The sequence below is a fragment of the Vespa mandarinia genome, chromosome 23 (genome assembly GCF_050613455.1).
Source record: "Vespa mandarinia isolate Hongniang chromosome 23, ASM5061345v1, whole genome shotgun sequence".
Taxonomy (NCBI): Eukaryota; Metazoa; Arthropoda; class Insecta; order Hymenoptera; family Vespidae; genus Vespa; species Vespa mandarinia.
In genome coordinates, this window is record NC_140832.1 from 2,722,501 (window position 1) to 2,737,135 (window position 14,635).

Here is a 14,635-nt window from a genome sequence, read left to right on the forward strand (position 1 = left end):
ATAATGATAAAACGAAGAAAGGAAAAGAAAAGAAAAAGAAAGGAAAGGAAGATAAAAAAAAAAGAAGAAGAAGAAGAAATAATAAAAAGGAACACAAGCAATGACGGCATTTATGGTGTACGAACCGACCCCGACCGTATGATTTACGCAGTTAGATGAGAGTAAATTTTAACGCCTGCCAGTTAATGTCCCCGCATTCCAACATGACTACTATAATTTATCTTACATAACTTAAGCCCCACGAAATGTCGCAGACTCTCTCGTTCAGCGGCGCATGCCGGAGCGAACATTTCGAATAAAAAAGAGAACTTTACGTTATGCTTACGTGCGTGCTTACGTGAGTACGTGAGTACACGTGCATGCATGAGTAAATGCGTGAGTGCATGCGTAAGTTGCCTGAGTGCGTGCGCGTGCCAAATGGGGAATGCAATTTATTCGTTTATTTTGTAACGGTTTATATCCTACCTTTTGCAAAAAAAAAAAAAAAATAAAAAAAAAAGAAAAAAAAAAGAAAAAAGAAATTGGAAAAAAGAAAAAAAATGGAAAAAAAAGTTCGATATGCAATAGTTATTTGTAAAGATCTTTTGACGGAAGTAACGGTTCTGTTGATCGAAAATCGACACCCGCAGTAGAAAGACAGCGATTAGGTATCCGAAACATGCCGATAAGGTGGGAGGTTGGTTGTTGCCAACTTGTAAGCCTCCATCGAAGTGTATTGTATTGTATTGTACGGTGGATATATACGAGAAAGAGGGCGTGTAATAGTCCTATTTATCTCTAGCAAAGTAGCACCGATTAGAGAAAGACAGAGACAGAGAGAGAGAGAGAGAGAGAGAGAGAGAGAGAGATTATAGTTGTAGTCATTTCTAAAACGATTTCTGTGTTAACGTTGAATACTGAATGAGAAAAATCATATACGTAGGTACACGTACACGCACAAATTGTTATGAGATATATATATATATATATATATATATATATATATATATATAGATAGATAGATAGATAGATAGATAGATAGATAGATCGTAAAAATTTGAATGAAAAGTTCTACGATGATTTTAAGAATGAAATTTTCGATCCTTTTTCGAGCTAATTTTTTTTATTCTTCCTTTCCTTTTCAAATCGTTAAACTAGGAATTATAAGAAATTTTAGATCTCAACTTTTATTAATTTATTAAGAATATAATATTTGGATCAATAGAAATTATTTTACGCGTTAGTTTCTCCTTGTTTTTTTTTTTTAAGTAATACGACGACATTGAATATTGAATTTAGTCATTTTAAAAGAAAATAAAGATGCGATAGCGATTAAATCGACAATAGGATAGAGATAAATTGAAAATAATGTCGAATTATTATTTGATTTTAACAAAAAGAAAAAGAAAAAAAAAGAGAGAAAGAATATACGATCAGATATGATTAGAGTATACGAGTTTTATTCATCGACGAAAGTTTCTTTTTTTTTTTTTTCTTTTTGTTTGTTTGTTTTTCTTTTTTTGTTTTCTTTCCATTTCTTTTCCTTTTTTTCTTTTTTTCTTTTCTTTCCCATCGAGAAACACAACGACACGAAATCGATTTACTTTCGAACAATAATAATATAAGAGTGTCGCGTTTGAACGGTGCGGTGCGTCGAATTAAGTTTCACGTTAGAAGAGAATCGATCGGCATTATCGATTATTCGGCTCGGTGAGCTCTAGTCGCGCCGGACGCCATTCTCGACTGGTAGATTTTATCGACGACGAAAACTCCGCCGTCCATAAATCTCGACTCGTCGCACACGCTCAGAGAACTTCTCTCTCTTTCTCTCTCTCACTCTTTCTATCTATCTCTTTCTCTCTCTCTCTCTCTCTCTCATACGACTCTTGCGAACTGTTTCTCAGGGCTTCGCTGATTCTTACGGTACACACATCCTAGTCGTGGCGCCTATCCTTAGCTGAAGAACTAAAGAGAAGGATATCTCTTGCTGAGGGCCAACGGACAGCCATTGACCGATTGCGAGCTGTCAATTTTGCGTGTAACTTGACAGCGTTTGCCTTTGTGTCATCACGAGATTCGATCTTTCGAGTTTCTTCGAATAGCGATGGCTTTGAGATACCAATATAAAATATTTGTTCATGAAAATCAATCGTATTTTTTAATTCTTCGATTGAAATTAATTTAAATGAATCGTTCGTATTTAATCGTAATTAAAAATAACATCGTCTTTTAATATCATTAAAATTGTTCGAAAGCTTTTGTTTTTAAGTCGATTGATAATAATCAAAATGTTTTTTCTTTTCCCTTTTTTTTTTTTTTTTTTCTTTTTAATATTTTATATTTATTTATATTATTTATTTATTTTTTATATTTATTTATATTATTATACGATTCATATAACAATAATTATTCTCGATAAATATTTTGTTAAGATCATACATTGGAAGATCTTCTTTAAGATTTTTAATTTTTAAAATATAAAATCATCATTTGTAAACTTTACTTATTAATACATAATGATCGTTTAAATTAAAGCATTATATCTTGATATATATATATATATATATATATATAATTTTAATATCGCGATGATATCTGGAAAAAAAATTCGTGATATAAATTTTACAAATTGTTTGTTAATATCAGACTTGATCATTTTTGATATTGATCATTCCTTTGGTTTTCATCTTTTTCTATTTTTGTTTTTTTTTTTTTATTTTTTCTTCTTCCTTGTTTTTTCTTTTGTTTCCTTTTCGACGAAGATCGACTTGAATCGAACGTTTTCACGATTAGTTCTTATCCATCGCTGACAAAATGTCGGTGGATGGATCCCTGTGCCTTTTGCGTACCGAGAAAGATCATTCCGACGGTCCTCGTCCATTGATACACGTCATACGTAAAGACGCGTGACTGAAGCGAGCGAGAGATGTACCTGAGAGGAACGCATGTACGTACATACGTCAGATTGGAATTTGCTTCGAGGGACGAGTAATAGATCCTTCGATTTTTTTTCTTTTCTTTTCTTTTCTTTTTTTTTTCGCATTCTACGGCGATCTATCTCAAAGATATTTCTTCCTTTGTTTTTTCATTTCTTTTCTTTTCTTTTTTTTTTTTTTTAATTTTCTTTTTTCATTCATTTTTACGGACAACTGAAAACCCATCTAATCGAATCTCAAAAGATAATCTCGAAGTGTCATTTCTATTTATTTAATTCTTTATAATTGGATGATAGTTAACAACTGTCCCGCCTTTGTTTTTTTTTCCTTGTGAATTTTTAATGTAAAGATTTTTATTCATAGATATTTAAAAAAAGAATATTTTTTTTCTTTTACAAAAAAAGAAATTTTATCTTGTGATAGTTAAGAAGTTTGAAAAACTTACGAAGGGGAAAATACGATATTTTCTCGTTCGAAAAGAAAAACAGGATTCGATTTATTTTCTCCCTTGAAAAATTGAAAGACATTTTTTCTATAGGATAATAAAAAGCAACCGATCGAATCTCAATTCATTCTCAAGTGTTATTTCTATTAAAAAAAAAATACAAGAATTAATACGATACATCTGACAACCCTCTGAAACCTAAAAGGAACACTTTTCTGATAAATAATAATAATAATAATAAAAAAGAAAAAGTAATAATAATAATAAATCTCCTTCGAAAGTATTTTGCGTGAGATCTAACGATTTGAAAGGATAATTGAGCGAGAGAAGGGCGAAAGAAAAGAAAAAAAAAAAAAAGAAAAAAAGAAGAAGAAGAAGAAGAAGAAGAAGTAATAAAAAACAAAGGAGAGAAAAAAATAAATAAATAAATGAGCAAAATAAGGGGGAAAAAAAAAAGAAAGAAGGAAGAAAAGAGAAAAATATCAAGGAGAAAAAGTATCGAAGATAAAAATTGAGCCCTCGGATATATCTCCACCCTTGAGAGGACAATAAACGTATGCTTCTCGCAAACGGTAAAACGGTTGCGATAGAAAGTATCGTACACCCACTAGGTTGGCAGGGGCAAAACTAACTTTGAGCGATAGAGAATCGCGGCGGTGGCTGCACGTTCCTAACAGAGTAAGTGAGTAAGAGAATAAGAAAGAGAGAGAGAAAGAGAGAGAAAGAGAGTGTGGGCGAGCGAGCTCGTAGCAAACGCGCATCGACCGAGCCATTAATCCTAACCGTAGGCTAGTGGCGTAGACACGAGGCGAAACAAACCCCCTTGTCCGCGACCTATAGTGAGATGGTATCGAGCAACGATCGAGTGCGAAAAATCGACTTGGCCGATCGAATAAATCGTAGCCAAGTCGAACGAGCCCAAGAGAGAATCTCCTTCTTCGGTGGAGACCGATTCCTCGACGAAACGGCGCCAGACGAACGTCTCAGTTTCATTCCCCTGTGTCCTCCTCCTCCTCTTCTTCCTCCTCCTCTTCCTCCTCCTCCTCCTCCTCTTCCTCCTCCTCCCCGCCTCAGTTCTCCTATCCTAACGTCCTGTCTTTTTAAACCCTTTACAGTTCTACAGTACTACTATCTTCGAACGTTCGAACTAACTCGACGTCTCATTTCTAAAGATGTCCAGAATGAAAGGAAGAAAAGGTAGAAATAGAAAAGAGAAGTAAATCTTTTCTATTCTTTTCTTTTCTCAAAGTAAATCTAATCGAATCTTTGTAATTATTTTTTTTATCGATAATCGAAGTTTTCTATTAATTCGAATTCATTTTGTTTTCTTTTCGTTTGCTTTTCTTCTTTCTTTCTTGTCGTAGTTTAATAACTTTTCTCTTTTGATTTTATTGATTTTATCAACTTCTTCTTCTTCTTCTTCTTCTTCTTCTTCTTCCTTTTTTTTTCTCTTTCTTTTTTTTCCTTCGGGTCTTTTTTTTCTTTTTTTTTCTTCGTTTTCATGAAAAAGATAATATATTTTATCGATCAAGGCTTTCTTAGATCCTTATTAATATTTTTTTGAAAAAACTTATGTCAAGTTGATTGGGAATTGTCTAACTAAAATTTATTAATTTATATACGAGTAGAAAAGTATATATCGTTATTCTAAATCTTCTAAAATATTAAGCTTTCTGAAAGAAATCAACTTGATATAGATTTATTAGATAGAAATTAGTTCGAATTATTTATACATTTTGATGTATAATGATGTATAATTTTGAAAATTTTTTAGTTAATACCATAAGATATATATATATATATATAATTATATTATTAATATAACAAACATGATGATTCTAATATTGTAAAGAATCTTACTGTAGATTTATCAACCTGATGATATTTCCTCTGGATAAAAATTAAAACTTCCAAATTTACTAAATGATATAACAAAAAATTAAATTAAAATTAATACGTGAGATTAATAACGTGCATATAAATAATTTGTCATCGCTTTTATCAAGAGTTAAATAACAAATGTTACAAAAATGAAAAAAAAAAAGAAAACAAAAAATGAATCTCAATCGTACGATATATCTCGATTGGATTGATTAAAAAAAAAAAAAAGAAAGAAAGAATGAAGAACAAGAAGGAAAAAAAGAAAAGAAAAGACGCAAGAAAAGAAAAAACAAAAAAAGGAAAGAAGGAAGATAAAAGGAAGAGGAATGAAAAAAATTAATAATTATAATAAAAGTGCACAGGTGTTCGATCGTATCTGTTAGAGGTTGTCAGGTGGGGTGGTTTCCACTTGGCGTAAAAGTGTCACGTGAAAGGGAGATGAGCCGCAACCGATTCTCTTCTTTCGTGGAGCGAAAATTCGGGTCTCGGCAGCCCTCGGAGCTAAGCGATCGTGTTCCTGGTTCGACGTCCTTTCATTCTCGTCAGTACTGTGAATGTAGAACGATAAAATGAGCCTCGTCCCAAAACTCAAACGAGGCGGCATCGTAAAACTGACGTTTCGGGGAAGATGCATCGTTACGGATGGAGTTCGGAAGGAGTCTCTTTATCGATGAAATAAAAGTGACTCGATGAAACCGTACGATCGTTGCTCACTCCAACGAATTCAGGCTACGAAATTTGCTCTTTTTTCTCTTTTCTTTTTTTCTTTTTTTTTTTCCTCTTTTTTTATTTGACATTCTGTGTATGTCTGTCTTGTCTGTTTGTCCATTTATCTCTGAGTGTGTGTATGTGCGAGTATGGAGCCACAGTCCTTAATACAATTATTTTATTTTATTAGAAATGCACAAAGTTGACCTAATAAGAAGAACAATTAGCTTTTTTATCCATATTTTATTCTAAAGATTTTATATGTATATATTACTCATTTGAATTATTTAGTTAAAATTTATAAATAAGTTTCATTGTAAACATGGAATTTATTGATCAGGGTTTTAACAAATCAAGCAAATATAACAATAATAATAATAATAATAATAATAATAATAATAGTAATAATAGTGTAAACGTATTCAACGTCAAAAACTTTGTCAATATTTTCTACTTAAACAAATAATATTATATTCGATATCTTCAACCAGAGATTGAATTGAAAATTCCGACATAATTTATCGAACAATTCAATATATACATAATATTAGAAATAATATTAGAAAGTCAATATATACATAATATTAGAAAACACTATAGGAATAGATAAGTGAGTATACACACACACTCACATAGCCATATATATATATATATATATATATATATATATATATACTTTTGCGTGAGTACAATATCAAATGGGATTAACAAGAGAATTATTTTCTCTTTCTAAAAACAAGAACACAAAAAAAAAGAAAGTAAAAAATAAAAAAAACATTTACATGTCCCGCGCCTATCGTAGAGAAAAATATATAAGTACATTGATCGATATAGCTCGTTTATCGCTTTATTTATACCGCGTAGATTTCCTTCAAAAAAAAAAGAAGAAAAAAAGAAAAAAAAAAGAAAGAAAAAAAGAAAAGAGAAATGGAACTATTTATCAAAATTCGAAATAACGTTTTCCACGTTACGTCATCCCTTTCCTACCTATACCGTTCCACGAAACGATTCCTCTCTTTCATCGAGTGAGTAGGTGAAACAGCGTTATATGCCCGGAGTGACGCTCGTTTCTAAGGAACACACATCGTCCTGATCCTAGTCATAGTCTGTGGTCCTAGTCCTAGTCATAGTTCTAGTCATAGTCCTAGTCATAGTCATAGTAATAGCCGTAGTCATAGTCATAGTCGTTGTACTCCTCTCACCAACTATAAGAGAGACACACCGGGGAGATTCGCCCGGCGGGAGGCTCGTAAAGCGCGAACAACTTGGATAAGTAGGTAAATTCGCGATTTACTGCTTTCTCAGAAAGTCCATTCTATCGATGCCCTCGGCCGATCCCGCAATAATCGGACGTCTTACGTGTCCCATAAGCGCGATAAGATCGTTTTGCGAGTCGTGGAGAGGCAAGGGGAAGAAGGTTGCGGAGGCTAGGCGCGTGAGAAGATGCAGCACGCGGAAGCAGACGGGAGAAACAAGAAAGAGACAGATAGACATATAGAATGAGAGAGAAAGAGAGAGAAAGAGAAAGAGAAAGAGAGAGAGGGAGAAAGAGAAATATATATATATATATATTGAGGAAGAGAGAAAGAGAGAGAGAGAGAGAGAGAGAATGAGAGAGATAGTGTATAAGTGAGTAAGAGAGATAGATAGATAGATAGAGAGAAAGAGAGAGAAGGAAAGACTGTACGTGTCACGAAGGAACCTAAATACTTGGTCGTCCGTTAGGCGTGCGCAGTCCTCTTCTACGTGGCGTGTAAACACGCTTCCCCGTGCAAAGACGCACGCGCGGAGTAGGTGAGATAAAACGCAGGGTCGCCACGTTCGTAGCGGGGTCACGACACCTTCGTTGCGTTTGCAATGGCGCACGGAACTACTTCTTCGCACCTGTACCTACTCCTCTCTCGCGATATATACTTACTTCTCTCTCTCTCTCTCTCTCTCTCTCCCTCTCTTTCTCTCTTGTTCTATCTATCTATCTTTCTCTCTCCTTTTCTTTCTTCTCTCTCGTTTCTTCTCTTCGTCTTCTCCGAAAGCTCTTCTTCGACTATGCCTGTTTGAGTTCTCTCGAGCTAGCTTAACACGGCCCAGTGACCCGTATAACCTATGCTCTGCTTATGATCGAAGAGATTTCAGTGTATCTCTCTGCCCTGGTGTATCTTTCCCTTTAACGGGATGCCTCTCGCGCTCTCAAACGATTCGCTTCCTTCTACAAGACCTTCCTACGAAGGTCTTTCTTCTTCTTCTTCTTCTTCTTCTTCTTCTTCTTCTACCACCACTACTACTACTACTACTACTACTACTACTACTACTACTACTACTACTCTTTCTTCTATTTCTACTTCTATTTCTTCTTCATTTTCTTATTCTTATTCTTGTTCTTCTTATTCTACTTCTTACTCTTCTTATTCCTCGTCGAGTATCTCTCCCCCTCTTTTTCTATTCCGCTTTCCTTCTTACTCTTCTTCTCTGATAGCTTCTATGCCAACGGAACGATCGGTGGTAACGATACAAACGGTGATTTGATAGCGATCGAGCGTGATGACGTTAGGTAGGAGAATCTACGACATAACTATGTAAAGATAGACAAGAGTTATTATAGTTATATGTATGTATATATATATATATATATATATATATATATGTATATGAATTCGAATCGTTAAATAATAACATTATTATAGTTATATATATATATATATATATATATATATATATATATATATATATGACTTGTTATAGTTATACGTATATATGCATTCAAAATTGGAAAATAATAATTATTAATTTAGATATTAATTAATTTGGATATTATTGATAGATTTTTTATGATTACGTTTATGCACAATTTTTTTTCTTTTTTTTTTCAATTTTTAATTATATACATTATATTGATCGAGCAAATTGTACTGAAACAAAACGTACGTGGCCAACTGTTTTAATAATAATAATAATAATAATAATAATAATAATAATAATAATAATAACAGAGTCTTTTCGCTTTGACGTTTTTATAATGTCGAAGTAAAAAAAAAAGAAAAAAAAAAGAAATTAAATTTGCAAATCCATTCAAAAGAATTATCATGCATGTGCTTTGAAATTTCTATGTGAAAAAAGAGAAAAAGAAAAAAAGAAAATTAGTAACGTTAATATGAATCTCGATGAATTCTCTATGGTCACGTTTATTCACATCTTTTTCTAATTTTTTTTTTTTTTTTCTATACATTATTGTTCGAATAAATCGTAAAGAAACAAGATGTTTCTCTTTTCACTATTACATTTAAATTTGCAGATCTGTTTGAAGAAACGTCGACGTTGATCTTGATGAATTTTCAAATGTTTCATGTCTACGCTTATACGTCTAATCTTTTATCTAAACATTATTGATAAACTAAATCTCATAGGAACGAAGTTTACGTGACTAATGATAAAAAAAAAAAAAAAAAAAAAATTCAATAATAAAATCCTTTTTTATTTTCATGTTTTTCACTTCAATTAAAATATAATTTACACTTACAGATTACAATAGTAATCTGTTTGTAGAATGAATGAACTTATCATCTGGTCGATAAAGGTATTAGAAATAGCATATAACGATGATATGATTCGTCATTGGTCAATAATGTGATAGATACTATAGTTTGTTCTATCACGTGCTAAGATAAACACTCTAGAGTGATAGTTCAATAATGTATTAAGATAGATACTCCGAATGATCGAATATATATATATATATATATATATATATATATATATATATATAATCAGCTAAGATAAATAAATAAATACTTTGAGATTATCGAATTAAATTTATTAAGATAAATACTACAAATATTGATTTAAATAATGTATTAATATATGTATATATGTATGATGTATATATGTGTATATATATATATACATATATATATATATATGTATGTATGTACGATAAATGATTAAATTGTTCAATTGAGAGAATCAGAAGCTTTGCCTGATGAGAATCATTACGAAATTATTTTTTTTTTTTATTCTTCGACTCCTTCGAATATTTAATATTAAACTCTTAACGAGAGATCGTTTACTTAAGTTATATACTAAGATACTCGATCTCACGTGTTTAAAGATACACAGATATTATTATCTGAATGGAAAAATAATCAAGGAAGTAATCGTTCTTTTGAATTCGCATCGAAACAAAAAGATATAGATAGATAGATAGATAAACAGACAAATCAATAGTTAGATAAATAGAAAGAGATAGTGATATATATATAGAACAGATTTACTTCGAATCAAGATGGATCTTGATCTGTGTAAAAATAAATATTATTTATAAATAAATTAAGAAGACTAATATTAGTAGATTAATTAGGAGGCTAATATCCTGAAGAAAAAAAAAGAAAAGAACAAAATGTAAATAAAAGAATCAACAATGACAAGAATAACAATAAAAACAACAATTATAATAATAATTATAATAATGATGATGATGATGATGATGATGATGATGATGATGATGTTGATGTTGATGTTGATAATAATAATAATAATGATGACGATAATGATGATGATGATGATGATGATGATGATGATAAAAGAAAAAAATTAATAAAACGAAGGCAAAGTAATATCGAAGAGAAAAGAAAGAGGAAAAAAGAAGGAAAGAAAGAAAAAAAAAAGAGAAAAAAAATAGAAAAAGAAAAAAAAATGTATTTCTCGTTCGCGCAAACATTCTCGTGCATTAAGTTTACGGTCTTTGCTGATATTCGATCGCGAACACGCTTAACTCGGCCCAGTGACCCGAATAACCCGTGGTTTGCTTATGATTCAAGCGGTTTCCATCTTTCTCCTCTTCTCTTCTCTTCTCTCATCTCTGTCAAGCCTGCGGGCGAGGAGGCACCGCTTTTCGTTTGCACCGCTCGTTATTTCGCACGGCTTGCTCGACGTCGACGAAGCTTGTGTCCCCCCTCTCTCTCTCTCTCTCTCTCTCTCTCTCTCTCTCTTTCTCTCTCTTTCTCTTTCTCTGTCTGTCTCTCTTTTTCCTTTTCTTTTTCTTTCTTTGGCTCTCTCACTCTTTGGGTTAGCAGCTCCCGTTAATTATACGAGCGTACATCTCGCTCGTTGCCGAACCCCAGAAAAATGTCAGTAGGCCCTGGTTTCGACGACGAATCATTAATCACTACGATCATGCCAGTCGTCGAACCGATCTAATTATCCTCATTCTGGACCTCCCTCTTAAATTTTTTTTATGTTTTATCTTAGTACTATTATATCATGCGATAGTTTGGTTCCGGTCGCCGATCGAACGAAATTTTAACGTTCAATATGTATATATATATATATACGAGGTGTCCAAAATGTATCGGAACAAACTTGTACAATATTATTATTTATTAAATTAAAAATTTATTAAATTACTGAGATCAAATGGATTGAGAAAAAAGTTCATATTAACATTTGTTTTCAATAATGCTATTTATGGGAACATTCACACAAAAAATCCCATATGATTTATAAAAATATGATAAAAACGGTGGATGCACTTATGGGAGTGTATTCAAAATATATTTATCATTATTTCTAATGTTAATTGAAATATTTGAATATTTTAATTCAGGCAATTATTAATTCGACGAATGAGGAAAAAGCCTGAATTCTTGTAGGAAGAAGGAATTTTCGAAAATTTCTTATAATTGGCACAATAAAATATAAATATCTTTTAAAAGGATATATCTTTTTGTTGAAACATTTTCGGCCATATGTTTATATAAATATTTTTCATTCATTTGATCTCATTATAATACGTAGTATAAATTTCGTTCTATACTTTTTGGACATCCTGTATATTCGTGCAATAGATATTTTTTCTACATTTCTTACGCAATCTACATTTTATTATTCTTGTGCAATAGATACTTTTCCATTAGATATTTATTCGATTGGTATTTGCATTAATTAATGATATAATTATTTTGCAAAGATAAAAATGATCGATATTATGGTATGCACATATGATAATATTTTTTCATCGGTTTGTAAATAATTAAACTTCTACGGTTGCGTAATTTGTATTACCTATTTGATATTTCATCATACGTATTAACTATATATATATATATATATATATATATATATATATATATATATATATTATACATTCTTTATTATTTACTTAATAATAAATTTTTAATAATAAATTGAAATTATGTTCGTCAGGTATTGTCGTGGCTTTGCAAGAAAGGGGAGGACGTATTGTCAAAACACGCACAGCACTCGGCGACAACGCTAACGGCAGCACGTCATCACGAGAGAGAATTCGAAAAGTTTTATTTTACGTCGATGGTGAGTACAATTTCGGTAAAATATTTCTGGCAAGAGATTCCAATCGTTCTGAGGGCTCGTTAATGGAAACGAAAGGTAGGATAAACCTTCGGGGGGGCCTTCGAAGTCACCCTTCTTCTCTTTCTCTTTCTTTTCGTTCTCTTTCTCTTTCTCTCTCTCTCTTCTCTCTCTTCTCTCTCTCTCTCTCTAAGAGAGAGAAGACGAGATTTCACTTTTTTCACGTCCCATTGAGCCGCTCGTCACGCTTCGATACGAAAGAAATTTCGCTGCTGAGCGAGAAGCAATGATGAGAGGGAAGAAAAGAGATAAAGAGAGAAAGAAAGAGAAGGAGAAAGAAAGAAAGAGATTGCTTGCTTGCAATAACTTCGAAATAATAAAGGAATCCATTGTGTCGAAGAGAGCACCTTCCCCACCCCCGCCCCTTTGCCAAGAATCACGCTGAGTTTGAGGGACTTGTCCCTCTTGTCTTTTCTCTCCGTTAGCCGCAACCTCGAGAAAGAGAAAGAGAGAGAGAAAGAAAGAGAGTGAGAAAGGAGGAAAAAAGGAAAGAGAAAAGGAGAGAGAGAGAGAGAGAGAGAGTGATGAAAAAGGGACGATAAAAAAGGAAAGAAAAAAAAAGGGACTTTCGTTGTGCGACTTTAAAGAATCTTTTAAAGGATATTACGACCGACCTTTTTTTTTTTTAAAGTGATAGAGAGAGAAAGAGAGAGAGAGAGAGAGTCCTCCGAAAGAGGGAAAAAATGGATATAAAAAGAAAACAAAAAGGAAAGATTGATAGATATTTAGAAATTAGAAGCGAACTTTTAGAATGTGTTTTTGATTTACAAAAGAGGGATATCGTTTTTCTTTTAATTGTAAATTTTAATTGTAAATTTTTATTGTAATTGTTATCTTGTAATTGTAAATTTTAAAAGGAATGATATTAATTCTTTTAAAATTATGTTATATATGTTCGCGAACGTAACAAATCGTTTCTACGTTATTGAGAATTTGCTTACCGAGTTATCGGCGTTACAGGAACACTATATTACCGACGTATCTAATACGGATTAGAACTCGGTCGGTAATAAGATTCTTTTTCTTTTCTTTTCTTATTTTCGCATTACCTTTCTCTCTCTCTCTCTCTCTCTCTCTTCATTATTACAGGATATAATAAAATGTTTCCAATTTATGAATTATTCACGAGGTTCTTCCATATATTCTTATGGTCATAATGGAAAAAATGTTTGGTCGTAAAACCGATCATCGATCGATTTCCGCTCGATCGGTAAGTCGATCGGGGAGAGATCGTTCGTGTGCTGCCATCTAAGAACTCTCGATTCAACTACTTACTAAACTCATCGGATAATATCGACTCTAAGAAAATTGAAACGAACGGTAGGAGTTATAGTAGTTACGTTAATGATAGCCATTATTTTGTCCCTGGCGAATCCAGGCTGTTTAATCGAGCCTCAATGGAATCTCATCGATCTTTTGTAATAGCTGCGATCGAATCGCAGCCATTAATTTAAAGAGTCCGATTCCGAGTGAAGTTCTGTAATTAGAGGCGTATACGTCGGAGAAACTCGTGGTAATCGCGATAGAGAGTAGTCGATTAACGCGTTTCGGATCGCTAAGCGAAACTTGTTTCCTTCGTTGAATTACCAAAGTGAATACCAATGTCTCTTCTTATCAATCAATGGTACGACTCTGTGTCCGTTTCCTTTGTTCGATAAGATATCGGTAACGGTACGTACCGATATTCACCAACTTATCGAACTTCTTTCTCTTTGATCGTATAACACTGACAATTAGTAGAAACTCATTGTAATGGATTTTTTTCTCTCTTCTTTTTTTTTTCTTTTCTTACGATCCTTTCTACTTCTATTTTCAAATGGATGGATATCTTTTTTTCTTATTTTTTTTTTTGTATAACGTGTATCTTATCAATTAAATTCTAAGAAGAAATTTATGTATTTATATATGTACGTATATATAAGAAGCTAGATTTTTGTTTTTTTTTTAATTTGTACGATCAATTATTTTGTATTGTCAATGAAAATAAAATTATTATTATTCCGAACGATTGAATATAATAAGAAATTATTATCATCAATTCTTTTTAATGCTTAATACGATTAATATAATATTGTAATAATAGAGTATAATATAGGTATAAATAATATTAAATGAGGTATGAAGAATTTATACTTAAATCGCTTGGAAACTTTCTTATGTGCACGATTAAATGAATTTAATCGAAATATTTAATTATCGATGAAAATAAAATTACGATAGATATATAGAAGAAAAAGTATCTAACGATAATATCCATGGAAATTTTTACGATGTCTTTAATTATTTTTTAAACAATAAATAATGCTGA

The 14,635-nt window shown here is 32.0% G+C and overlaps 1 protein-coding gene across 2 annotated transcripts in view; it reads left to right on the top strand.

The window, feature by feature from the left end:
• The window catches only part of LOC118444410 (uncharacterized), a 346,025-nt gene that overhangs the window by 275,749 nt on the left and 55,641 nt on the right, over nucleotides 1–14,635 (top strand). For both annotated transcript variants that reach the window (XM_035872659.2, XM_035872660.2), the window contains exon 13: nucleotides 12,145–12,270. In XM_035872659.2, the coding sequence (XP_035728552.2) occupies nucleotides 12,145–12,270 (126 nt within the window). The remainder of the gene's footprint in view (nucleotides 1–12,144; nucleotides 12,271–14,635) is intronic.